We start from the raw sequence: 25,108 nt of genomic DNA, 5'->3' as shown, positions 1-25,108 counted from the left end.
ATGAGGGTGTGAGGTGGGTCTGGGCAGGGTGATGTTGTTGATGGAGATGAGGGTGTGAGGTGGGTCTGGGCAGGGTGATGTTGTTGATGGAGATGGGGGTGTGAGGTGGGTCTGGGCAGGGTGATGTTGTTGATGGAGATGAGGGTGTGAGGTGGGTCTGGGCAGGGTGATGTTGTTGATGGAGATGGGGGTGTGAGGTGGGTCTGGGCAGGGTGATGTTGTCATTTGTTGTCATGTTTTGTATTGTTTAAAAATATCAAATCAATTTGTTCAAAAAAATAAAATAAGGAAAAATGAAAAGGTTGCAACACGCATCTGATTATTCATTATGAAAAGGATTTATTTCATTTACATTCTTTATTTTAACCACAATGTCACAAATAATGGAACACACACAACATGAGCAGATTCACTTGGTCAAAACATTTATTTATTCAAGACTATCAGAAAGAATGATGGGTTATTATAATACTGTATACGGTGTCCAGGTCAGGATAACCAAAACATGTATTTATTCAAGACTATCAGAAAGAATGTTGGTAGTTATTCATTTAGATCCAAAGCCGTGATTTAGTGAGTCACTCAGCTTCATGTTGAACTCTTTCATTCAGTTTCTTCTTCACATCAGCAACGAAGGACTCTGTGTATCATATATATATATATATATAGTGCATTCAAAAAGTATTCCGAAAGTATTCAATGGATTCAATAGATTTGTATTCCTCATCTACGTTCAATACCCCATAATGACAAAGCAAAATAAATACTTATATCATATTTACATAATTAGTCAGACCCTTTACTCAGTACTTTGTTGAAACAGCGATTACAGTCTTGATTCTTCTTGGGTATGACGCTACAAGCTTGGCACACCTGTATTTGGAGAGTTGGGGAGTGTCGCCACAGCTATTTTCAGGTCTCTCCATAGATGTTGGATTGGGTTCAAGTCCGGGCTCTGGCTGTGCCACTCAAAGACATTCAGAGTCTTGTCCTGAAGCCACATCTGCATTGTCTTGGCTGTGTGCTTAGGGTCGTTGTCCTGTTGGAGGTGAACCTTCGCCTCAGTCTGAGGTCATGAGCACTCTGGAGCATCAAGGACCTCTCTGTACTTTGCTCTGTTCATCTTTTAATCCTGACTAGTCTCCCAGTATCTGCGGCTGAAAAACATCCCCATAGAAAACTGTCAGAGTGACCATCGGGTTCTTGGTCACCTCCCAGACCAAAGCCCTTCTCCCCCGATTGCTCAGTTTGGGCGGGCGGCCAGCTCTAGGAAGAGTCTTGGTGGTTCCAAACTTCATCCATTTAAGAATGATAGAGGCCATTGTGTTCTTGGGGACCTTTAATTCTGCAGACATTTTTTGGTACCCTTCCCCAGATCTGTGCCTCGACACAATCCTGTCTCGGAGCTCTACGGAAATGTCCTTCAAGCTCATGGCTTGGTTTTTGCTCTGACCTGCGCTGTCAGCTGTGGGGTCTTTTATATAGAAATTATAACCAAATCATGTCCAATCAATTGAATTTATCACAAGTGGGCCACAATCAAGTTGTAGAAACATATAAAGTATGATCACTGGAAACAGGATGCACCTGAGCTCAATTTTGAGTCCCAAATCAAAGGGTCTGAATACACGCACACACAAACACACACTCACAGAAAACAGAATATTGTAGGCCGGAGATTATACGGTACTTTGTATTTGGACCAGCAGTTGTTGCTTATTTCCATTTTGAGAAACAGAACAGTGTCCAAGTCGTCACGCACACATTCCTTAAATACCAGATGAAGTTCAGGGAGAGAATGAGGACATTGTGTGGTCCTGACCACATTCACTCCCTTGTTATTTCTCAAGTCTTTCTGTGGAACGACAACATCCAACACTCTGTGGTGCAGATAAATGGAGGACAGGACTGGAAGCCAAACCAATATGTTTACTATGTAAACTTCCCCTTAGAGTTTTTCTTTAGCCTTTTAGCTAGGCTCAGTCTGGTGGACGATTGATGGATAGAAGTATTAATATTAATACTTAATACTTCTAAAACTATGATAATTACAATGATATGACGATTACAAGCAGCAACATGCGGCCAATAGGAATTAGAGTTATTTTTTTGTAAAATTTCCAAGCAGGATTATAACAGTCAACTCTGCCAGGACCTAGGATCAAGAGAGACGCTCAAGTGTTTTAGTACTATATCTCTTGACACAATGATGAAAATAATCATGGCCTCTAAACCTTCAAGCTGCATACTGGACCCTATTCCAACTAAACTACTGAAAGAGCTGCTTCCTGTGCTTGGCCCTCCTATGTTGAACATAATAAACGGCTCTCTATCCACTGGATGTGTACCAAACTCACTAAAAGTGGCAGTAATAAAGCCTCTCTTGAAAAAGCCAAACCTTGACCCAGAAAATATAAAAAACTATCGGCCTATATCGAATCTTCCATTCCTCTCAAAAATTTTAGAGAAGGCTGTTGCGCAGCAACTCACTGCCTTCCTGAAGACAAACAATGTATACGAAATGCTTCAGTCTGGTTTTAGACCCCATCATAGCACTGAGACGGCACTTGTGAAGGTGGTAAATTACATTTTAATGGCATCGGACCGAGGCTCTGCATCTGTCCTCGTCCTCCTAGACCTTAGTGCTGCTTTTGATACCATCGATCACCACATTCTTTTGGAGAGATTGGAAACCCAAATTGGTCTACACGGACATGTTCTGGCCTGGTTTAGATCTAATCTGTCGGAAAGATATCAGTTTGTCTCTGTGAATGGTTTGTCCTCTGACAAATCAACTGTAAATTTCGGTGTTCCTCAAGGTTCCGTTTTAAATAAAACTGTGAAGGACCTCGGCGTTACTCTGGACCCTGATCTCTCTTTTGAAGAACATATCAAGACCATTTCGAGGACAGCTTTTTTCCATCTACGTAACATTGCAAAAATCAGAAACTTTCTGTCCAAAAAGGATGCAGAAAAATTAATCCATGCTTTTGTCACTTCTAGGTTAGACTACTGCAATGCTCTATTTTCCGGCTACCCGGATAAAGCACAAAATAAACTTCAGTTAGTGCTAAATACGGCTGCTAGAATCCTGACTAGAACCCCAAAATTTGATCATATTACTCCAGTGCTAGCCTCTCTACACTGGCTTCCTGTCAAAGCAAGGGCTGATTTCAAGGTTTTACTGCTAACCTACAAAGCATTACATGGGCTTGCTCCTACCTATCTCTCTGATTTGGTCCTGCCGTACATACCTACACGTACGCTACGGTCACAAGACGCAGGCCTCCTAATTGTCCCTAGAATTTCTAAGCAAACAGCTGGAGGCAGGGCTTTCTCCTATAGAGCTCCATTTTTATGGAACGGTCTGCCTACCCATGTCAGAGACGCAAACTCGGTCTCAACCTTTAAGTCTTTACTGAAGACTCATCTCTTCAGTGGGTCATATGATTGAGTGTAGTCTGGCCCAGGAGTGGGAGGGTGAACGGAAAGGCTCTGGAGCAACGAACCGCCCTTGCTGTCTCTGCCTGGCCGGTTACCCTCTTTCCACTGGGATTCTCTGCCTCTAACCCTATTACAGGGGCTGAGTCACTGGCTTGCTGGGGCTCTCTCATGCCGTCCCTGGAGGGGTGCGTCACCTGAGTGGGTTGATTCACTGTTGTGGTCATCCTGTCTGGGTTGGCGCCCCCCCCTTGGGTTGTGCCGTGGCGGAGATCTTTGTGGGCTATACTCAGCCTTGTCTCAGGATGGTAAGTTGGTGGTTGAAGATATCCCTCTAGTGGTGTGGGGGCTGTGCTTTGGCAAAGTGGGTGGGGTTATATCCTTCCTGTATGGCCCTGTCCGGGGGTGTCCTCGGATGGGGCCACAGTGTCTCCTGACCCCTCCTGTCTCAGCCTCCAGTATTTATGCTGCAGTAGTTTATGTGTCGGGGGGCTGGGGTCAGTTTGTTATATCTGGAGTACTTCTCCTGTCCTATTCGGTGTCCTGTGTGCGTTCTCTAATTCTCTCCTTCTCTCTTTCTTTCTCTCTCTCGGAGGACCTGAGCCCTAGGACCATGCCCCAGGACTACCTGACATGATGACTCCTTGCTGTCCCCAGTCCATCTGGCCATGCTGCTGTTCCAGTTTCAACTGACCTGAGTCCTAGGACCATGCCCCAGGACTACCTGACATGATGACTCCTTGCTGTCCCCAGTCCACCTGGCCATGCTGCTGCTCCAGTTTCAACTTCCACCTGACTGTGCTGCTGCTCCAGTTTCAACTGTTCTGCCTTATTATTATTCGACCATGCTGGTCATTTATGAACATTTGAACATCTTGGCCATGTTCTGTTATAATCTCCACCCGGCACAGCCAGAAGAGGACTGGCCACCCCACATAGCCTGGTTCCTCTCTAGGTTTCTTTCTAGGTATTGGCCTTTCTAGGGAGTTTTTCCTAGCCACCGTGCTTCTACACCTGCATTGCTTGCTGTTTGGGGTTTTAGGCTGGGTTTCTGTACAGCACTTTGAGATATCAGCTGATGTACGAAGGGCTATATAAATACATTTGATTTGATTTGATTTGATTTGACCTATAAACCATTCATAACCCTATCCCTCACCTTAACCATTCATAACCCTATCCCTCACCTTAACCATTCATAACCCAATCCCTATCCCAAACCTTAACCCACCTTAACCATTCATAACCCAATCCCAAACCTTAGCCATTTGTAACCCTATCCCAAACATTAACCCTTACCTCCCGAGTACCTTAACTGAACCGTTAACTTGGAATGAAGCGATACAGAGCTGCAACCCAAGATGTCAAAAACACTTTGAAGTTTGACATTTGGGGAAATGTGGATAAACGTCTAACTCTGCAGTGAGCCTGTGAAAGCTTGTTGCATAACAGCTTCCTCTGTTCTGTAACCTACAGTACAGTACTAGGTCTGGTCTCCTCTCTGTGACCTACAGTACAGTACTACGTCTGGTCCCCTCTCATTGACTGGAGACCTGAGTTAACTGTAACCTACAGTACAGTACTAGGTCTGGTCCCCTCTCAGTAACCTACAGTACAGTACTAGGTCTGGTCCCCTCTCAGTAACCTACAGTACAGTACTAGGTCTGGTCCCCTCTCAGTAACCTACAGTACAGTACTAGGTCTGGTCCCCTCTCAGTGACTGGAGACCTGAGTTAACAGTAACCGACATACAGTTCTAGTAGACATACATTCTGCTACTTGTTAATACTGGTCCTCCGTGGGAATCAAACCCACAACCCTGGCTCTGCAAGCACAATGCTCTACCAATTGAGCTACATGGGGTCACAGTAGCCTGAGAAACGCACAGACTCTACCTCATATGACCTGGGCTGTTACTCAAGACTTACTATGTCTCTCTCTCTCTCTCTCTCTCTCTCTCTCTCTCTCTCTCTCTCTCTCTCTCTCTCTCTCTCTCTCTCTCTCTCTCTCTCTCTCTCTCTCTCTCTCTCTCTCTCTCTCTCTCTCTCTCTCTCTCTCTCTCTCTCTCTCTCTCTCTCTCTCTCTCTCTCTCTCTCTCTCTCTCTCTCTCTCTCTCTCTCTCTCTCTCTCTCTCTCTCTCTCTCTCTCTCTCTCTCTCTCTCTCTCTCTCTCTCTCTCTCTCTCTCTCTCTCTCTCTCTCTCTCTCTCTCTCTCTCTCTCTCTCTCTCTCTCTCTCTCTCTCTCTCTCTCTCTCTCTCTCTCTCTCTCTCTCTCTCTCACACACACACACAGTTAGGGTGTGGACAGTAAACACAGGAAAGGCATTGTAAACAAAACACTGCCCTATGAGACAGAGGGACTGGTGATGTTTTAGTGTGGATAGATATGGCTTTAGTCTGCTGTAGTGTCAAATATGTACAGTATACATTACCAGGTAAAACAGGTTCTCTCTTTTACATTATTCCCTGGGGATAAAGTGTTGACGTTACAGAACAGAGTTATTCCCTGGGGAGAAAGTCTTTACTAAACACAAAGTATCACCCTCTGTCACGTACTCTCCCTCTCCGGCCTCTAGTTCATCAGGTTGCTGATTATCCCGCATACCTGTCACCAGAGCCTCATGACACTCACCTGGACTCCATCAGCTCCTTGATTATCTTCCCTATATCTGTCACTCCCCTTGGTTCTTTCCTCAGGTGTTATTGATTCTGTTTCATGTCGGTGTGTTGTTTGTGTTTCGTGTTCATTGTTTATTTTATTTATTAAAACAGTCACTCCCTGAACTTGCTTCCCGACTATCAGCGCACTCGTTACACCCTCCCACATTCTCTTCTCCTTCAACTAAACACATGAGAGCTCGTTGGTAAACTTGTCTCAATCAAGACCACAGGAAGAAACTACAAAAAGGAGAGGAAGGGGAGTGGAGGAGGCTGGGTCCTGGAGCTGACACACATGGCCAGTCCTGTGCCAGGAGATGTCTGAGGGGAAGCCAGGGATGGAATGGACACACACACCAGTCTGGACAGTTCAAAAGGAAGCGATGTGTGGGTCAGAATTCACTTCTTGTTATTTCTCTCTTGACTATCTGTGAGATGTTTTAGTTTACATTCCACTGCCTCCCAAAACCCAGGTTGACCAGTAGTGAGATGCAGGGCTGCGAGACACAATAGACAGTAGGTGGTAGAACTCGGACAGACGGAGTAGGTTGGTAGAACTCGGACAGACAGAGTAGATGGTAGAACTCGGACAGACTGAGTAGGTGGTAGAACTCGGACAGACGGAGCAGGCGGTAGAACTCGGACAGACAGAATAGGCAGTAGAACTCGGACAGACAGAATAGGCGGTAGAACTCGGACAGACAGAGTAGGTGGTAGAACTCAAACAGACAGAGTAGGTGGTAGAACTCAGACAGACAGAGTAGGTGGTAGAGCTCAGAAATACAGAGTAGGTGGTAGAATTCGGACAGACAGAGTAGGTGGTAGAACTCAAACAGACAGAGTAGGTGGTAGAACTCAGACAGACAGAGTAGGTGGTAGAGCTCAGAAGGACCGTTACCCAGGTCAGGCGGGTTCTGCTGAGCTTGGTGGATACGGGACTCGATCTCCCAGGTGACTCCCAGGTGACGGCAGCAACGATGCCGGTGGATGGCACAATGGCTTTTGGCTCGGTACCTGTGTTGTTGGTTGTGAACTGGCATCCACAAGGAACTGCCACACAAGGTTGCCTTCAAGCAGGGGTCTGGCGGAAGATGGGCAGGTGATTTGGCTCAACAGTATATTCCCCACTACTGCCGAGCCCCCTCTTTTGCTGGACGCAGGGAACAAGTGGAGACAAAGTGACCAACCTGGCCACAGCATAGGCAGCTCCTAGCGTCAATTCGTCATTGCCTCTCCTCTGGAGAGAGATAGGCCCAGCCGAGCTGCATGTGTTCAGGATCTGGACAAGCCTGGGGATGAGATGCAGTCAGAGAAGGAGGACAAGGCACTGAAGCAGATGTTATGGGACATGCAACCCTACCTACCCTCTCCACCTGACGCTCACAGAGACGGTTTTTGATGCGGATAGCGAGAGATGAGTTCATCAAGTCCATCAGGCTCATCCCTGGACACCAACTCGTCCTTGATGGTCTCAGTGAGTGTGTGTCATCCTCAAGGAATTCAAGGAATGTTCCTTGAAGCTCCTCATTTCAGCCACTCTCAGCAGTGAGGGTGTGAAACTCACATGCCATCTCACAACACTATGGGAGCCTTGACGGAGGGACAGGAGCCGTTTAGCGGCATCCTTACAGCAGACCGGGTGGTCGAAGACTTTCTTCATCTCCTCCGTGAATCTGGAGTAGGAGAAGCAGATGGGGGACTGTCTCTCCAACACCACCATGGCCCAGGAAAGCACTGCTCCATGGAGGCAGCCAATCAGAAAGGAAATATTGGCCCATTCGCTAGCATAAGAGTAGGGATGGTGCTCAAATACTTTTGAACATTGTCCCTAAAATGCTCTGCAAGCTTCGAGGTTGCCATCGTAACACTTGGGAATTGGAAAAAACTGGTACTGGAGAAATACTTGGAACTGATTGTGAGCTCTGGGCAAAGGGTCAGCCCTGTAGGTCATGCAGGCTCTGTGATGTGCTCCAGAAGGGTCTTCAGGGCTCAGTCATGTTGCTCGAGCAGGGCGCCTTGGCCGACGAGGGTTTGGTGGAGAGTAGCAGAGTCTGCTTGGTTCATCTCTTTGGCCAGATCGTACTATTACGCGGAGTGGAACAGGGGAACCCAAGAGTAGACCCAGACGAGGAGACTGGGATGAAGTAACCAAGATATTTACTGAAAAACAAGGCAGAGATGGAGGCTGGAGCGAGAGGGGTTGAGACAGGGTAAGCAGGTCCGGAGGGGAATCCAAGGGAGTAGTAGAGAGGAGAATCCAGGACAGAGTAGCAGGATGATGAGAATTGGGACTGGAGACAGGGACCAGAGTCAGAGAGGGCAGTACTGTAGCAGAGAGGAAAACAGCGTCAGGAAAGAAAAACAGGCACAGCAGGATAACAGCATCTGAATAGTAACAAACGGCTAGAAACGTAGACTGAGAGAGATTACGATCTGGCCGCATGGAAGTGGCAGGGCTGAGTATTTGTAGAGGTCTTGATTATGGAACAGGTTGCAGCTGGTGGGGATCTGCTCTGACTCCAGCACACCTGTCTCCGCCCACACAATCACACACAGAGAGGGAGAGGGAGGGAGAGAGTCCCGGGGGAGTGACGGCAGGTCAAGAAGACACAAGACGAGCCGTAGAGGGTGTTGCAGGAGCAGATGTGACACTATTCTCTATCATGTCCAACAGAAATAACTTCAAATGTATAAAATAAATCAAATTGTTTGCACTCATGACAACTGGTTTCAATTACATTTTCTGACAATTTACAATCAAATACTTTATAAATGTATATTTACAATTCAACTTGCAAGGTTGCTAGCCAACTAGGCTGCTAACGTTAGCCCTACTATCCTGTTAATGTTAGTCCTACTAGCCTGCTAACGTTACGTTAGCACTGCATGAGTCAGCCAGTTGCTGTCAAAACCTAGCTTACAGCTACATTTAAGTAAACCAACGTTTTGGAAATACATAATGTCATCTAACCAGTTATCAAATAATCTTACCAATATATGCAGTTAACCCAGGCAAAACTTGATCCTCCAGAAAGTGGAGAGCAACACCTATGCAGCTCCACTACACAATACACTTTTAAAACCGCGTTCGACAGGATTACCAACACAGACTGACGAGCTCAAATAGGCAGAAGCCTTCAATATGGCAGACCAATCCGAACTCCTCTCGGAAGGTCCAGCCCACTCGTTATCTCAGGCAATCATGACTAGTGGGAAGGTTGCTCCCTTTTTCTGTGGCTTAACCAACCAGGCTTTTCATTTAACAATGTCATTCGTATTTACATATGGCATACAAGTTTGTTATTAATCCACATGAAAGTTAACATGTTCGAGAAGGCATTTCTGCCCAAAAAATGCATTTTGATAAAAAATAAATTTTTTAAACGTTTAAACGGCTCGTATAGTTTCCTGAAGACAGTGATAGGAGGAAGGGTCCAGACAGATGAAAATGATCACAACAGCACTGTCAGTCAGCTACTGTAGTGCACTAGTACTAAGCCAAGGTTGAAAAACTGTGGTAGCCTACTTCACGGAGATCATGCGGAATCTGATTGGTTGTTTACATCACACGTCCTCGTGATAGGTGGATTATAGCTCACCACTGCCAACACTCGGTCTGCATGGCTAGTGGCCAACATTAACCTGGTTGCTAGCTAACGCAGAGTAGATTCTCCATATGACGTTGAGACATAGTGCATTGTGGTAGTTTAGAAGATAATCGGAAGTAACTTAATAATAAATAGGTAAAAAAAACAAAACACAACTATGTTTTTAGTTCTAGGTAACCATATCGTGACTACAACTAAAACTCATGGTTCCTACCCTAACACATTACAACCTGTTTACATTGGAACTGGCCCACTACAACAGAGGATATGTTGTTTCACATCAGAATGGAGGGAAATGTGTTGGGCCCTTCAACATTAATTCTGATGTAGATGTTGATGTAGATGAATGGTACAGGTGTATGGTAGAGGGGCCTATGCAGAGTCGCCATAAAACGCTAACATCCGGTAACATCAACCTAACTTGCTCAGGCATTTTCTACGCCTGCTACGTTAGGTTATGATACAGTAGAACTACTCACAGGTCTGGTTACTCTGATATAGTAGCAGTACTCACAGGTCTGGTTGCTCTGATATAGTAGCAGTACTCACAGGTCTGGTTGCTCTGATATAGTAGCAGTACTCACAGCTCTGGTTGCTCTGATATAGTAGCAGTACTCACAGGTCTGGTTGCTCTGATATAGTAGCAGTACTCACAGGTCTGGTTGCTCTGATATAGTAGCAGTACTCACAGGTCTGGTTGCTCTGATATAGTAGCAGTACTCACAGGTCTGGTTGCTCTGATATAGTAGCAGTACTCACAGGTCTGGTTACTCTGGTATAGTAGCAGTAGTCACAGGTCTGGTTGCTCTGATATAGTAGCAGTACTCACAGGTCTGGTTGCTCTGATATAGTAGCAGTACTCACAGCTCTGGTTGCTCTGATATAGTAGCAGTACTCACAGGTCTGGTTACTCTGGTATAGTAGCAGTACTCACAGGTCTGGTTGCTCTGATATAGTAGCAGTACTCACAGGTCTGGTTGCTCTGATATAGTAGCAGTACTCACAGGTCTGGTTACTCTGGTATAGTAGCAGTACTCACAGGTCTGGTTGCTCTGATATAGTAGCAGTACTCACAGGTCTGGTTGCTCTGATATAGTAGCAGTACTCACAGGTCTGGTTACTCTGGTATAGTAGCAGTACTCACAGGTCTGGTTGCTCTGATATAGTAGCAGTACTCACAGGTCTGGTTACTCTGGTATAGTAGCAGTACTCACAGGTCTGGTTGCTCTGATATAGTAGCAGTACTCACAGGTCTGGTTGCTCTGATATAGTAGCAGTACTCACAGGTCTGGTTGCTCTGATATAGTAGCAGTACTCACAGGTCTGGTTACTCTGGTATAGTAGCAGTACTCACAGGTCTGGTTACTCTGGTATAGTAGCAGTACTCACAGGTCTGGTTGCGCTTGAATGTCCTGTGTGACTCGTGCCACATGGTTGTACAGTCCTCCTGCAGCTTGTAGAAGCGGTTCTTCTTCCAGGAGGAGGACCTTACCTTCAGCAGCTCTCCCCCCACCAGCAACAACTGGAGGTCCGCATCTCTCTCTAACCCTAGTGGGGTCACACAGAGGTTAGAGGTCACAGACAGATGGACTCTACCGTAACCATGGTAAACCCATCTGGAATGGTAATAAAGGAAGCCATTAGGTATTTATGTGTTGGGATGGAGCAGTGTGGTGTTGGATTTGTGGTGAAGGCTGTATACTGTAAAAGCTGCAGATTTTCCATCAGAGCTTTCACATGGTCAGATGAAGCTCAATGATCTCACCAGTGGCTGCTTACAACCCGTGTGTGTACGTGTATTGCTTGCATGTGTTTGCGTGTGTGCATGTTCGTGGTTGCAACCACGCTTCTGCAAAGCATCCTGTGTAGAACATCTGAGACAAACATTCCAGGTCAGTCGAGTCAGACAGGAAGTGAAAGCAAAAGGACCCTTCCACCCCAAATGTTTTCCTCACTACGACTCAAGATAGACTCTGATGAAAATGAAAGATGTAGTAGTACAACGAGCAGCAGGAGTTAGAGGCAGCAGTCAGCGGGCTGGGCTGGACTAGGCTGGACTAGGCTGGACTAGGCTAGACTGGACTAGGCTGGACTAGGCTGGACTGGGCTGGACTAGGCTGGACTGGACTGGGCTGGAATAGGCTAAACTGGACTAGGCTGGACTAGGCTGGACTGGCCTGGACTAGGCTGGACTAGGCTGGACTAGGCTAGACTGGACTGGGCTGGACTAGGCTGGACTCGACTGGACTGGGCTGGACTAGGCTAGACTGGACTAGGCTGGACTCGGCTGGACTGGGCTTGACTAGGCTAGACTGGACTAGGCTGGACTAGGCTGGACTGGGCTGGACTAGGCTGGACTGGACTGGACTAGGCTAGACTGGACTGGGCTGGACTAGGCTGGACTATGCTAGACTGGACTAGGCTGAACTAGGCTGGACTGGCCTGGACTAGGCTGGACTGGGCTGGACTAGGCTGGACTGGGCTGGACTAGGCTAGACTGGACTAGGCTGGACTCGACTGGACTGGGCTGGACTAGGCTAGACTAGGCTAGGCTGGACTTGGCTGGACTGGGCTGGACTAGGCTAGACTGGACTGGACTAGGCTAGACTGGACTGGGCTGGACTAGGCTGGACTGGGCTGGACTAGGCTAGACTGGACTAGGCTGGACTCGACTGGACTGGGCTGAACTAGGCTAGACTAGGCTAGGCTGGACTTGGCTGGACTGGGCTGGACTAGGCTAGACTGGACTGGACTAGGCTAGACTGGACTGGGCTGGACTAGGCTGGACTGGGCTGGACTGGGCTGGACTAGGCTGGACTGGGCTGGACTAGGCTGAACTAGGCTGGACTGGCCTGGGCAGGACTAGATTGGGCTGGACTAGGCTGGACTGGCCTGGGCTAGCTTGGGCTGGACCGGGTGGTCCACATTCAGAACCACCCTGTCAGTGTTCGCCACTCCTGGGGCGTGGGCACAACAACAACATTGTAGACATTTTTACAAGGTCCCGCAACAGACTGACAGAGGCTGTTTATGAATCTAGCTGGCATGAATTCCGAGAGGAGGAGGAAGGCTGGGCACTGGGAAATAGCTGAGTGCTTCAGACTGCCTCTGTAGGGTTTTGGACCGTAGCCTGAATTCACTCAGTAGCTCTGTTGTTGTTGACTTGTTTGATCACAGGACTGCTCACTCCTGACCCATACCATTATCAACACAAAACATGAGCTTAGATAAGCTAGTATTGTGTGATTCAGTCTTTGCCTGTGTTTCAAAATTCGTAGTTGTGTTCTATCTAGAGTGTATAGCGAGTACAAGAAGCTAACTGTCATTTTTCAAATGTGATTCAAACCTAGTGACTCAATGCCCCATAGTAACAGAAAACCCCATAGTGACACAAAACCTCATAATGACACTATATCCCATAGTAACACAAAACCCCATAATGACACAATACCCCATAATGACTCACTACCCCATAAGGACACAATACCCCATAATGACTCACTACCCCATAAGGACACAATACCCCATAATGACACAAAACCCCATAATGACTCAATACCCCATAATGACACAATACCCCATAATGACACAATACCCCACAATGACTCAATACCCAATGAAGACACAATACCCCATAATGACTCGATACCCCATAATGACACAATACCCCATAATGACACAATACCCCACAATGACTCAATACCCAATGAAGACACAATACCCCATAATGACTCAATACCCCATAATGATATTGGTCCAGAACTATTACTGGGTGACACCCTGACCCAGCATTTGTGATGGGTCCAGAACTATTACTGGGTGACACCCTGACCCAGCATTTGTGATGTGTCCAGAACTATTACTGGGTGACACCCTGACCCAGCAGTTGTGATTGGTCCAGAACTATTACTGGGTGACACCCTGACCCAGCAGTTGTGATTGGTCCAGAACTATTACTGGGTGACACCCTGACCCAGCAGTCGTGATTGGTCCAGAACTGTTACTGGGTGACACCCTGACCCAGCAGTCGTGATTGGTCCAGAACTGTTACTGGGTGACACCCTGACCCAGCAGTCGTGATTGGTCCAGAACTGTTACTGGGTGACACCCTGACCCAGCAGTCGTGATTGGTCCAGAACTGTTACTGGGTGACACCCTGACCCAGCAGTCGTGATTGGTCCAGAACTGTTACTGGGTGACACCCTGACCCAGCAGTCGTGATTGGTCCAGAACTGTTACAGGGTGACACCCTGACCCAGCAGTCGTGATTGGTCCAGAACTGTTACTGGGTGACACCCTGACCCAGCAGTTGTGATTGGTCCAGAACGGTTACTGGGTGACACCCTGACCCAGCAGTTGTCACCTTCCCAGGACTCAGCCACACCCAAACAAGTACTTGACGAATCTGTGACACAGGCAACACCCGTTCTGCCTGTCACATTCTGTTAATGGTCCCCAAAGCACACACACATCCCTGGGTCGCTCCTCTTTTCAGTTCGCTGCAGCTAGCGACTGGAACAAGCTACAACAAACACTCAAACTGGACAGCTTTATCTCAATCTCCATACACAAACATTGGCAGTAGAATGGTCCTTACTGAAGAGCTCAGTGACTGTCAACGTGGCACCGTCATAGGACGCTCCCTTTCCAACAAGTCAGTTCATCACATTTCTGCCCTTCTAGAGCTTCCCCGGTCAACTGCAAGTGTTGTTATTATGAAGTGGAAGTATTGGAGCAACAACGGCTCAGCTGCAAAGTGGTAGGCCACACAAGCTCACAGAACGGAACTGCAGACTGCTGTATTGCGTAAAAATGTCCTCGGTATCAGCATTCACTACCGAGTTCCAAACTGCCTCTGGAAGCAACGTGGGCACAAGAACTCTTCATCGGGAGCTTCATGAAATGTGTTTCCATGGCCGAGCAGCCGCACACAAGCCTAAGATCACCATGAGTAATGCCATTCGTCAGCTGGTGGTGTAAAGCTTGCCGTCATGGGACTCTGGAGCAGTGGAAATGCGTTCTCTGGAGTGATGAATCAAGCTTCACCATCTGGCAGTCCGACGGATGAATCTGGGTTTGTCAGATACCAGGAGAACGCTACCAGCCCGAATGCATAGTGCCAACTGTAAAGTTTTTGTGGATAAGGAATAATGGTCTGAGGCTGTTTTTCATGGTTCGGGCTAGGCCCCGTAGTTACAGTGAATCTTAACGCTACAGCACACAATGACATCCTATACAATTCTGTGCTTCAAACTTTGTGGCAACAGTTTGGGGAAGACCCTTTCCTGTTTCAACATGACAACGCCCCTGTGCACAAAAGCGAGGTCCATACAGAAAAGGTTTGTCGACATTGGTGTGGAAGAACCTGACTGGCCTGCACAGAGACCTGACCTCAACCCCATCAAACCCCTTTGGGATTAATTGGAACGCAGACTGCAAGCCAGGCCTAATCGCCCAACATCAGTGCCCAACCTCACTAATGCTCGTGGCTGAATGGAAGCCCCTGCAGCAATGTTCCAACATCTAGTGGAAAGCCTTCCCAGAAGAGTGGAGGCTGTTTTCGCAGTAAAGGGGGACCAACTCCATATTAAAGCCTTCCCAGAAGAGAGGAGGCTGTTATAGCCGCAAGGGGGGACAACTCCATATTAAAGCCTTCCCAGAAGAGAGGAGGCTGTTATAGCAGCAAAGGGGGGACAACTCCATATTAAAGCCTTCCCAGAAGAGAGGAGGCTGTTATAGCAGCAAAGGGGGACTAACTCCATATTAATGCCCATGATTTTGGAATAAGATGTTCGACAAGCAGGTGTCCACATACTTTGTAGTGTATCTTTACTTTTCTCAAGTATGACAATTGCGTACGTTTTCTGGACAGTTGATAAAACTGTGGGTTTGCCCAACAAAGAACTTCTGCACAAACTGTCAGAAACTGTCTCAGGGTAGCTCATCTGCGTGCTCGTCATCCTCACCAGGGTCTTGACCTGACAGCAGTTAAGTGTTGTAACCGACTTCAGTGGGCAAATGCTGACCTTCGCTCTTCACAGATGAATCCCAGTTTCAACTGTACTGGGCAGATGGCAGACCACCTCCAACGTCATTTTTGAGAATTTGGCAGCACGTCCAACTGGCCTTACAACCACGTGCAGGACGTCATGTGAGCGAGCGGTTTGTTGATGTCAACGTTGTGAACAGAGTGCCCCATCGTGGCGGTGGGGTTATGGTATGGGCAGGCATAAGCTACGGACAACGAACACAATTTTATTTTTATCGATGGCAATTTGAATGCACAGAGATACCGTGACGAGATCCTGAGGCCCATTGTCGTGCCATTCATCCGACTCCATCACCTCATGTTTCAGCATGATAACGCACGGCCCCTTGTCACAAGGATCTGTACACAATTCCCGGAAGCTGAAAATGTCCCAGTTCTTCCATGGCCTGCATACTCACCAGACATGTCACCCATTGAGCATGCTCTGGAACAGCGTGTACGACATCTTGTTTCAGTATTCCCATACCCAGGTACGTTGTAACAAGAGAACTCTTTTTTTTAGACAAGCAGTTTTCTAAACTGTTTACATGAAATCTGATTATTTCCAGGGATACACAACATCCTGTAAAGATTCTCCTCCTCTCTGAGGAGTAGGAAATATTGGACTAATGCGCAGCATGGTAAGTGTCCATGAAGTTTATTATAACCGGACCACTGAAACAAAAACAAAAGTAGAACAAACCGCAACAGTTCTGTCAGGTACAAAACAAAAAACAACTACCCACAACTCAAGGGCGAAACCAGGCTGCCTAAGTATGTTTCTCAATCAGAGACAACGATAACCAGCTGCCTCTGATTGGGAACCATACCAGGCCTAAACATAGAAACACAACACCTAGACATACAACATAGAATACCCAGCCACATCACACCCTGACCAAACTAAAAATAGAAACATACAAAGCAATCTACGGTCAGGGTGTGACAGATACACAACATCCTGAAATATATGTAGATATCTTTGTTAGAAAGAGTACTATATTTCCCTTGAAGAATTGATGCTGAATGTAAAAAAATACATCTCAACTTACACCACTCTCTCCTACAGTCTAAATATTTTTCGAGTCCATAATGTTTGGCTGTGAATGACGGATAGCATCTTCCATCTACTATATATCCCTGTTCATTGGTTACCCTTTACTACTTATCATTCACATAATCATATAAATGAATGCTAGTCAGTTATAGGGGCCGTATCTAGGCTAACATCCTAGTCAGTTATAGGGGCCGTGTCTGGGCCCCTATATGGATGAGAGTGCATCAAATCAGTGTAGAGCCAAGAGGAAACAAGCTATTGTCTTGTATTGGTGAGGCCAACAGCATTTAAGTTCCGTTACATCTATACAGCTAAAACTTTCACATTAAATCCACCTGATTGCTAACTGGGATAGACAGGCTACCTATGGAACAGGTAAACTATCCTTTTGATGGTACAGTGACGTGATTGGGTGATCAGGTAACTAAGGCGGGGGTAAAGGAAACTGAAGGTGTGAAGGAAGGAGTTGGCTCCAGGGATGTCTCCTCCCCTTTCTACCTGCCTCCAGACACTAATATCTGATCTGGCTGCACACCAACATTTTGTATAATAAGGCACATTGTTCATTTCCTCTGTTTATACTTACAATAATGACTTTCAGACAGAATGTTACGTGCCCTAGAGACAGGACACTAGACAACCATCTCAGACAGTCAAACAAATCACATTACCACTCAAGCATGATCACAATGCCTATTGAGGAATGGAATTCAAACGGATGTTACCTTGGTACAAGTAGATCATAATTTTTTTTTTTTTTTGAAATTGCGCACTTGAGTCATCCTATCCACTCAAAGAGGTGCCGAATGATCATGCATGGAAGTCGCACCTAACAGATTGTGAAGGTTCTCAACAATATGAACAGATTTCACACCATATTGCATATATCTACAGTTCAACTTACCATGTTTTTCTGCTTTACCGTTCGATTCCATCCCGAATTGACCAGATCAGTCCAAAGTTGCAGGTGCGTAAACTCCCCCCAGCAAACGCTCAAGTCTAAGGGTCTCTATGGATAAATGCGAATAGCAAAGCGGTGATAAAAAGCAGTGCGCAGGTCTCGCACCATCAGTCCGCTACAAACTTCAGGCTGCTGATGAGATCCAGACAGTGCGTAGCGCTGTCAGTAGCCTACAGCCAATACCAAGCAGCGCTGTCAGGAGCCTACAGCCAATACCAAGCATGCGCCCTGACCTGCCGCGCAGTCAGTCCACACCAACAGCACAGCCACACCGGTTTGACGGGTCCTCATATTGACTCTGTAGCCTGGTCCACACCCTCTACATGGAGTTCCTGACATTGGGGACATTCTGATATGTTGTCCCATTCATATGTTTAGTTTCTCTGTGTGTCTGACAATGCTGATTGGCTGAGCTGTTGGAGGTCATGAATACTAGCTTAATGCAGTAAGATACAGTATATGTTTATTTCCCAAATGTATCCGTTTTAAATACTTGTAATGATGGAGAATGAATACTATCTTTATCACTTATTAAAACAAGCCAGTCTTACGGAAAGGACTATAGTCTTAACCTGTAGGTCTGGTCTGTCATCCACAGAGTGGATATAATCCAGATATAATCCAGCACCACGGTTACTGAGTCACCTTGGTTACATACTAAGTCACCTTGGTCACATACTAAGTCACCTTGGTTACATACTGGGTCACCTTGGTTACATACTGAGTCACCATGGTTACATACTGAATCACCATGGTTACATACTCAGTCAAACTGAGCAGAAGTATGTGCTAAAGCAACATCTAACAACAGCAGGTGTTTGACGTCATACCTCGTCCATCAGACTCCAGCTGCAGTCAAATGACAAGGCAGGCATGTCTCAGCTACAGTCAAATGACAAGGCAGGCATGTCTCAGCTGCAGTCAAATGACAAGGCATGTCTCAGCTGCAGTCAAATGACAAGGCATGTCTCAGCTGCAGTCAAATGACAAGGCATGTCTCAGCTGCAGTCAAATGACAAGGCATGTCTCAGCTCCAGTCAAATGACAAGGCATGTCTCAGCTACAGTCAAATGACAAGGCATGTCTCAGCTGCAGTCAAATGACAAGGCATGTCTCAGCTGCAGTCAAATGACAAGGCATGTTAGCTATCATGCTAAGTAGCTGTAAAGTTGTTAATCAGATAAAATGCTATAGTTGTCGGTGATGAGATTCAAACACACAACCTTTGGATTGCTAGTCACCCCCTTTTCATATTTCTTTAAGCAACCTTCAGTCTTATGTAACCATACTAAACATAACCTATCATACTAATTTACGGCTAGCCTTTGAGACCAGCCTAACCCTAACCCTAACCCTGAGCTGTTTGTCACGGACATCCTCCACCTCACCCTCCTCTGTCGAGGAAAAGCTGTTTCACAACAGTCACAATAGAAAGCTCTCTGAAAGTCTGTGACACGTGTCTGACACACCCTGTTTTAGACACACCAAAAATCTTTAGGTGCTGCATATAGTCCCTCCTCTCACAGTAGCCTATAAACTATGTAGCCTAAAGAGCTTTTATTTTCATGAAGTCCCAATGTTCATAAACGGTTAATGACACACTGTCCTATTGTGAAGTAAGAGGCCCCGTGTTTAATCATAGGGGAGGCAGCTAAAGTATGAGTAGGATTAGGGTTAGGGTTAGGGTTAGGGTTAGGGTTAGGGTTAGGGTTAGGGTTAGGGTTAGGGTTAGGGGTTAGAGGTTAGAGGTTAGGGTTAGGGTTAGGGTTAGTGCTAGAGTATGAGTAGGTCAGAGTGCCAAAACTGTTACCTGTGTAGTAGGGTTAGAGGTTAGGGTTAGGGTTAGTGCTAGAGTATGAGTAGGTCAGAGTGCCAGAACTGTTACCCGTGTAGTAGGGTTAGAGGTTAGGGTTAGGGTTAGTGCTAGAGTATGAGTAGGGTAGGGTTAGGGTTAGGGTTAGGGTTAGTGCTAGAGTATGAGTAGGGTAGGGTTAGGGTTAGGGTTAGCGTATGAGTAGGTCAGAGAGCCAGAACTGTTACCCGTGTAGTAGGGTTAGAGGTTAGGGTTAGGGTTAGTGCTAGAGTATGAGTAGGGTAGGGTTAGGGTTAGGGTTAGGGTTAGTGCTAGAGTATGAGTAGGTCAGAGAGCCAGAACTGTTACCCGTGTAGTAGGGTTAGAGGTTAGGGTTAGGGTTAGGGTTAGAGTATGAGTAGGTCAGATTGCCAGAACTGTTACCTGTGTAGTAGGGTTAGAGGTTAGGGTTAGGGTTAGTGCTAGAGTATGAGTAGGTCAGAGAGCCAGAACTGTTACCCGTGTAGTAGGGTTAGAGGTTAGGGTTAGTGCTAGAGTATGAGTAGGGTAGGGTTAGGGTTAGGGTTAGGGTTAGGGTTAGGGTTAGGGTTAGGGTTAGGGTTAGGGTTAGGGTTAGTGCTAGAGTATGAGTAGGTCAGAGAGCCAGAACTGTTACCCGTGTAGTAGGGTTAGAGGTTAGGGTTAGGGTTAGGGTTAGTGCTAGAGTATGAGTAGGTCAGAGTGCCAGAACTGTTACCCGTGTAGTAGGCGTGCTGGATCATGTTGGAATCCACAACAGCTGCAGAGAACATGCTCTCAAGTATGTCTTGATTCTACAATAGTTGATTCCTGCAAAATTCCTGCACTTTTAATCAAGCAAATAGATTACCTGATCAGTGGCACTGGACTTACTAGGTTGGCAAATGACTGCCATTTTTGACAGGTGAAAATATGACAGCAATAGTATTTTTTTTTTTTTGTGCACATTTATTAAACACATTATTGACATCCTTGTGGCTGAATGATGAAAGATGTTTGGAAAGAAACCCAGACCGTTTCTATAGTTACCTGGCTGCCTGAAACAGAGGAGCAAGGTGCTACTTTCACACCTGGTTTGTTATTAAGGCACATGAAAGTTCACATGTTCTGGAAGGCATGTTCAGGAAAGCATGTTCGGGAAGGCATGTTTGGGAAGGCATGTTCGGGTAGACATGTTCGGAAAGGCATGTTTGGGAAGGCATGTTCGGAAAGACATGTTCGGGAAGATATGTTCGAGAAGGCATGTTCGGGTAGGCATGTTCAGGAAGGCATGTTCGGGAAGGCATGTTCGGAAAGACATGTTCGGAAGGCATGTTAGGGAAGATATGTTCAAGAAGGCATGTTCGGGTAGGCATGTTCGGGAAGGCATGTTTGGGAAGGCATGTTCGGGAAGACATGTTCGAGAAGGCATGTTCTGGAAGGTATGTTCGGGAAGGCATGTTCGGGAAGGCATTTTTGCCAAAAAACGTTTTTTTCAGAGAACATTCCTAGAACATTACCAACATTTGAAATTAACCATGTTAGTAAACTGCTCTGTTGACTGACTGGTTAGTAGACTGCACTGTTGACTGACTGGTTAGACTGCTCTGTTGACTGACTGATTGGTACACTGCTTTGTTTACTGACTGGTTAGAAGACTGGTCTGTTGACTGACTGGATAGTAGACTGTTCTGTTGGCTGACTGGTTACAAGATTGGTCTGTTGACTGACTGGTTAGTAAACTGCACTGTTGACTGACTGGTTAGACTGCTCTGTTGATTGACTGTTAGACTGCACTGTTGACTGACTGGTTAGACTGCTCTGTTGACTGACTGGTTAGACTGCTCTGTTGACTGACTGTTAGACTGCACTGTTGACTGACCGGTTAGACTGCTCTGTTGACTGACTGTTAGACTGCACTGTTGACTGACTGGTTAGACTGCTCTGTTGACTGACTGGTTGACAGTCTGTTTGTGGTCAAAAGGTGAACAAGTTTTTTGAACTGAAGTTGGTTCTGACCGGAGGGCGACCAGGTGCGGTCGTGTCCAGTCTGTGGGTCATGTTCAGCTGTTGCTTCGGCTTTAGAGGTCACCTTCAAGGTGAGAGACTGCTGACAATATGAATATTGACTTTGAACATTATATAGTGTTGATTTTTAAATGTTTTTTTTAATGTTCATTTTGTCAACCGACACCAGAAGCGATCAGGACACGCAGGTTAAAATATCAAAACGAACTCTGAACCAATTATATTAATTAGGGGACAGGTCGAAAAGCATTAAACATTTGTCAATTTATCCATCTAGTTGCTGTTGCTGTTTTTTCTCAATGATCGGCTATGAAAAGCCAACTGACGTTTACTCCTGGGATGCTGATATGTTGCACCCTCGACAACTACTGTGAGTATTGTTATTTGACCCTGCTGGTCATCTATGAACATTTGAACGTCTTGGCCGTGTTCTGTTATAATCTCCACCCGGCACAGCCAGAAGAGGACTGGCCACCCCTCACAGCCTGGTTCCTCTCTAGGTTTGGTTATAGGGAGTTTTTCCGAGCCACAGGGCTTCTACACCTGCATTGCTTGCTGTTTGGGGTTTTAGGCTAGATTTCTGTACAGCACTTTGTGATTTTAGCTGATGTAAGAAGGGCTTTTTAAATAAATCATCATCTACCTGTTCACTACACCTGAGCCATGGTGGGTCACCTACCTGTTCACTACACCTGAACCATGGTGGGTCACCTACCTGTTCACTACACCTGAACCATAGTGGGTCACCTACCTGTTCACTACACCTGAACCATGGTGGGTCACCTACATGTTCACTCCACCTGAACCATAGTGGGTCACCTACCTGTTCACTACAACTGAACCATAGTGGGTCATCTACCTGTTCACTACACCTGAACCATGGTGGGTCACCTACCTGTTCACTACACCTGAACCATAGTGGGTCACCTACCTGTTCACTACACCTGAACCATTGTGGGTCACCTACCTGTTCACTACACCTGAACCATGGTGGGTCACCTACCTGTTCACTACACCTGCACCATAGTGGGTCACCTACCTGTTCACTACACCTGAACCATAGTGGGTCACCGACCTGTTCACTACACCTGAACCATTGTGGGTCACCTACCTGTTCACTACACCTGAACCATAGTGGGTCACCTACCTGTTCACTACACCTGAACAATAGTGGGTTACGTACCTATTCACTACACCTGAACCATTGTGGGTCACCTACCTGTTCAATACACCTGAACCATAGTGGGTCACATACCTGTTCACTACACCTGAACCATAGTGGGTCACCTACCTGTTCACTACACCTGAACCATTGTGGGTCACCTACCTGTTCACTACACCTGAACAATAGTGGGTCACCTACCTGTTCACTACACCTGAACCATAGTGGGTTACCTACCTGTTCACTACACCTGAACCATAGTGGGTCACCTACCTGTTCACTACACCTGAACCATAGTGGGTCACCTACCTGTTCACTACACCTGAACCATGGAGGGTCACCTACTTGTTCACTACACCTGAACCATGGTGGGTCACCTACCTGTTCACTACACCTGAACCATGGTGGGTCATCTAACAGTTCACTACACCTGAACAATGATGGGTCACCTAACTGTTCACAACACCTGAACCATGGTGGGTCACCTACCTGTTCACTATACCTGAGCCATGGTGGGTCACCTACCTGTTCACTACACCTGAACCATGGTGAGTCACCTACCTGTTCACTACACCTGAACCATGGTGGGTCACCTACCTGTTCACTACACCTGAACCATGGTGGGTCATCTACCTGTTCACTACACCTGAACAATGATGGGTCACCTAACTGTTCACAACACCTGAACCATGGTGGGTCACCTACCTGTTCACTATACCTGAGCCATGGTGGGTCACCTACCTGTTCACTACACCTGAACCATGGTGAGTCACCTACCTGTTCACTACACCTGAACCATGGTGGGTCACCTACCTGTTCACTACACCTGAACCATGGTGAGTCACCTACCTGTCCACTACACCTGGACCATGGTGGGTCACCTACCTGTTCACTACACCTGAACCATGGTGAGTCACCTACCTGTTCAATACACCTGAACAATGGTGGGTCACCTACCTGTTCACTACACCTGAACCATGATGGTTCATCTACCTGTTCACTACACCTGAACAATGGTGGCTCACCTACCTGTTCACTACACCTGAACCATAGTGGGTCACCTACCTGTTCACTACACCTGAACCATAGTGGGTCACCTACCTGTTCACTACACCTGAACCATGGTGGTTCATCTACCTGTTCACTACACCTGAACAATGGTGGCTCACCTACCTGTTCACTACACCTGAACCATAGTGGGTCATCTACCTGTTCACTTCACCTGAACCATGGTGGGTCATCTACCTGTTCACTACACCTGAACCATGGTGGGTACCCTACCTGTTCACTACACCTGAACCATGGTGTGTATCCTACCTGTTCACTACACCTGAACCATGGTGAGTCACCTACCTGTTCACTACACCTGAACCATGGTGGGTCACCTACCTGTTCACTACACCTGAACCATGGTGAGTCACCTACCTGTTCACAACACCTGAACCATTTTGGGTCACCTACCAGTTCACTACACCTGAACCATAGTGGGTGACCTACCTGTTCACTACACCTGAACCATACCATGGTGGGTCACCTACCTGTTCACTACACCTGAACATTACCATGGTGGGTCACCTACCTGTTCACTACACCTGAACCATGGTGGGTCACCTACCTGTTCACTACACCTGAACCATGGTGGGTCACCTACCTGTTCACTACACCTGAACCATAGCGGGTCATCTACCTGTTCACTACACCTGAACTATGGTGGGTCACCTACCTGTTCACTACACCTGAACCATGGTGAGTCACCTACCTGTCCACTACACCTGGACCATGGTGGGTCACCTACCTGTTTACTACACCTGAACCATGGTCAGTCACCTACCTGTTCACTACACCTGAACCATGGTGGGTCACCTACCTGTTCACTACACCTGAACCATGGTGAGTCACCTACCTGTTCACAACACCTGAACCATGCTGGGTCACCTACCTGTTCACTACACCTGAACCATGGTGGGTACCCTACCTGTTCACTACACCTGAACCATGGTGAGTCACCTACCTGTTCACTACACCTGAACCATTTTGGGTCACCTACCTGTTCACTACACCTGAACCATAGTGGGTTACCTACCTGTTCACTACACCTGAACCATAGTGGGTCACCTACCTGTTCACTACACCTGAACCATAGTGGGTCACCTACCTGTTCACTACACCTGAACCATACCATGGTGGGTCACCTACCTGTTCACTACACTTGAACCATGGTGGGTCACCTACCTGTTCACTACACCTCAACCATGGTGAGTCACCTACCTGTCCACTACACCTGGACCATGGTGGGTCACTTACCTGTTCACTACACCTGAACCATGGTGAGTCACCTACCTGTTCACTACACCTG

The 25,108-nt window shown here is 46.7% G+C and overlaps 1 protein-coding gene across 1 annotated transcript in view; it reads right to left on the bottom strand.

Moving 5' to 3' along the window:
- The window catches only part of LOC109883206 (1-phosphatidylinositol 4,5-bisphosphate phosphodiesterase delta-1), a 60,799-nt gene extending 42,799 nt beyond the window's left edge, over positions 1-18,000 (bottom strand). Inside the window, exons 1-2 of the mRNA XM_031836465.1 lie at positions 17,696-18,000; positions 11,096-11,254 (exon numbers count right to left, since the gene is read on the bottom strand). Of these exons, the coding sequence (XP_031692325.1) occupies positions 11,096-11,254; positions 17,696-17,726 (190 nt within the window). The 5' untranslated portion in view covers positions 17,727-18,000. The remainder of the gene's footprint in view (positions 1-11,095; positions 11,255-17,695) is intronic.
- Positions 18,001-25,108: the final 7,108 nt, after the last annotated feature.

The sequence above is a fragment of the Oncorhynchus kisutch genome, linkage group LG11 (assembly GCF_002021735.2).
Source record: "Oncorhynchus kisutch isolate 150728-3 linkage group LG11, Okis_V2, whole genome shotgun sequence".
In the NCBI taxonomy this organism is placed as follows: domain Eukaryota; kingdom Metazoa; phylum Chordata; class Actinopteri; order Salmoniformes; family Salmonidae; genus Oncorhynchus; species Oncorhynchus kisutch.
Note: the sequence above shows the minus strand (reverse complement) of the source record. Positions and strands in the feature narration are given on the sequence as shown.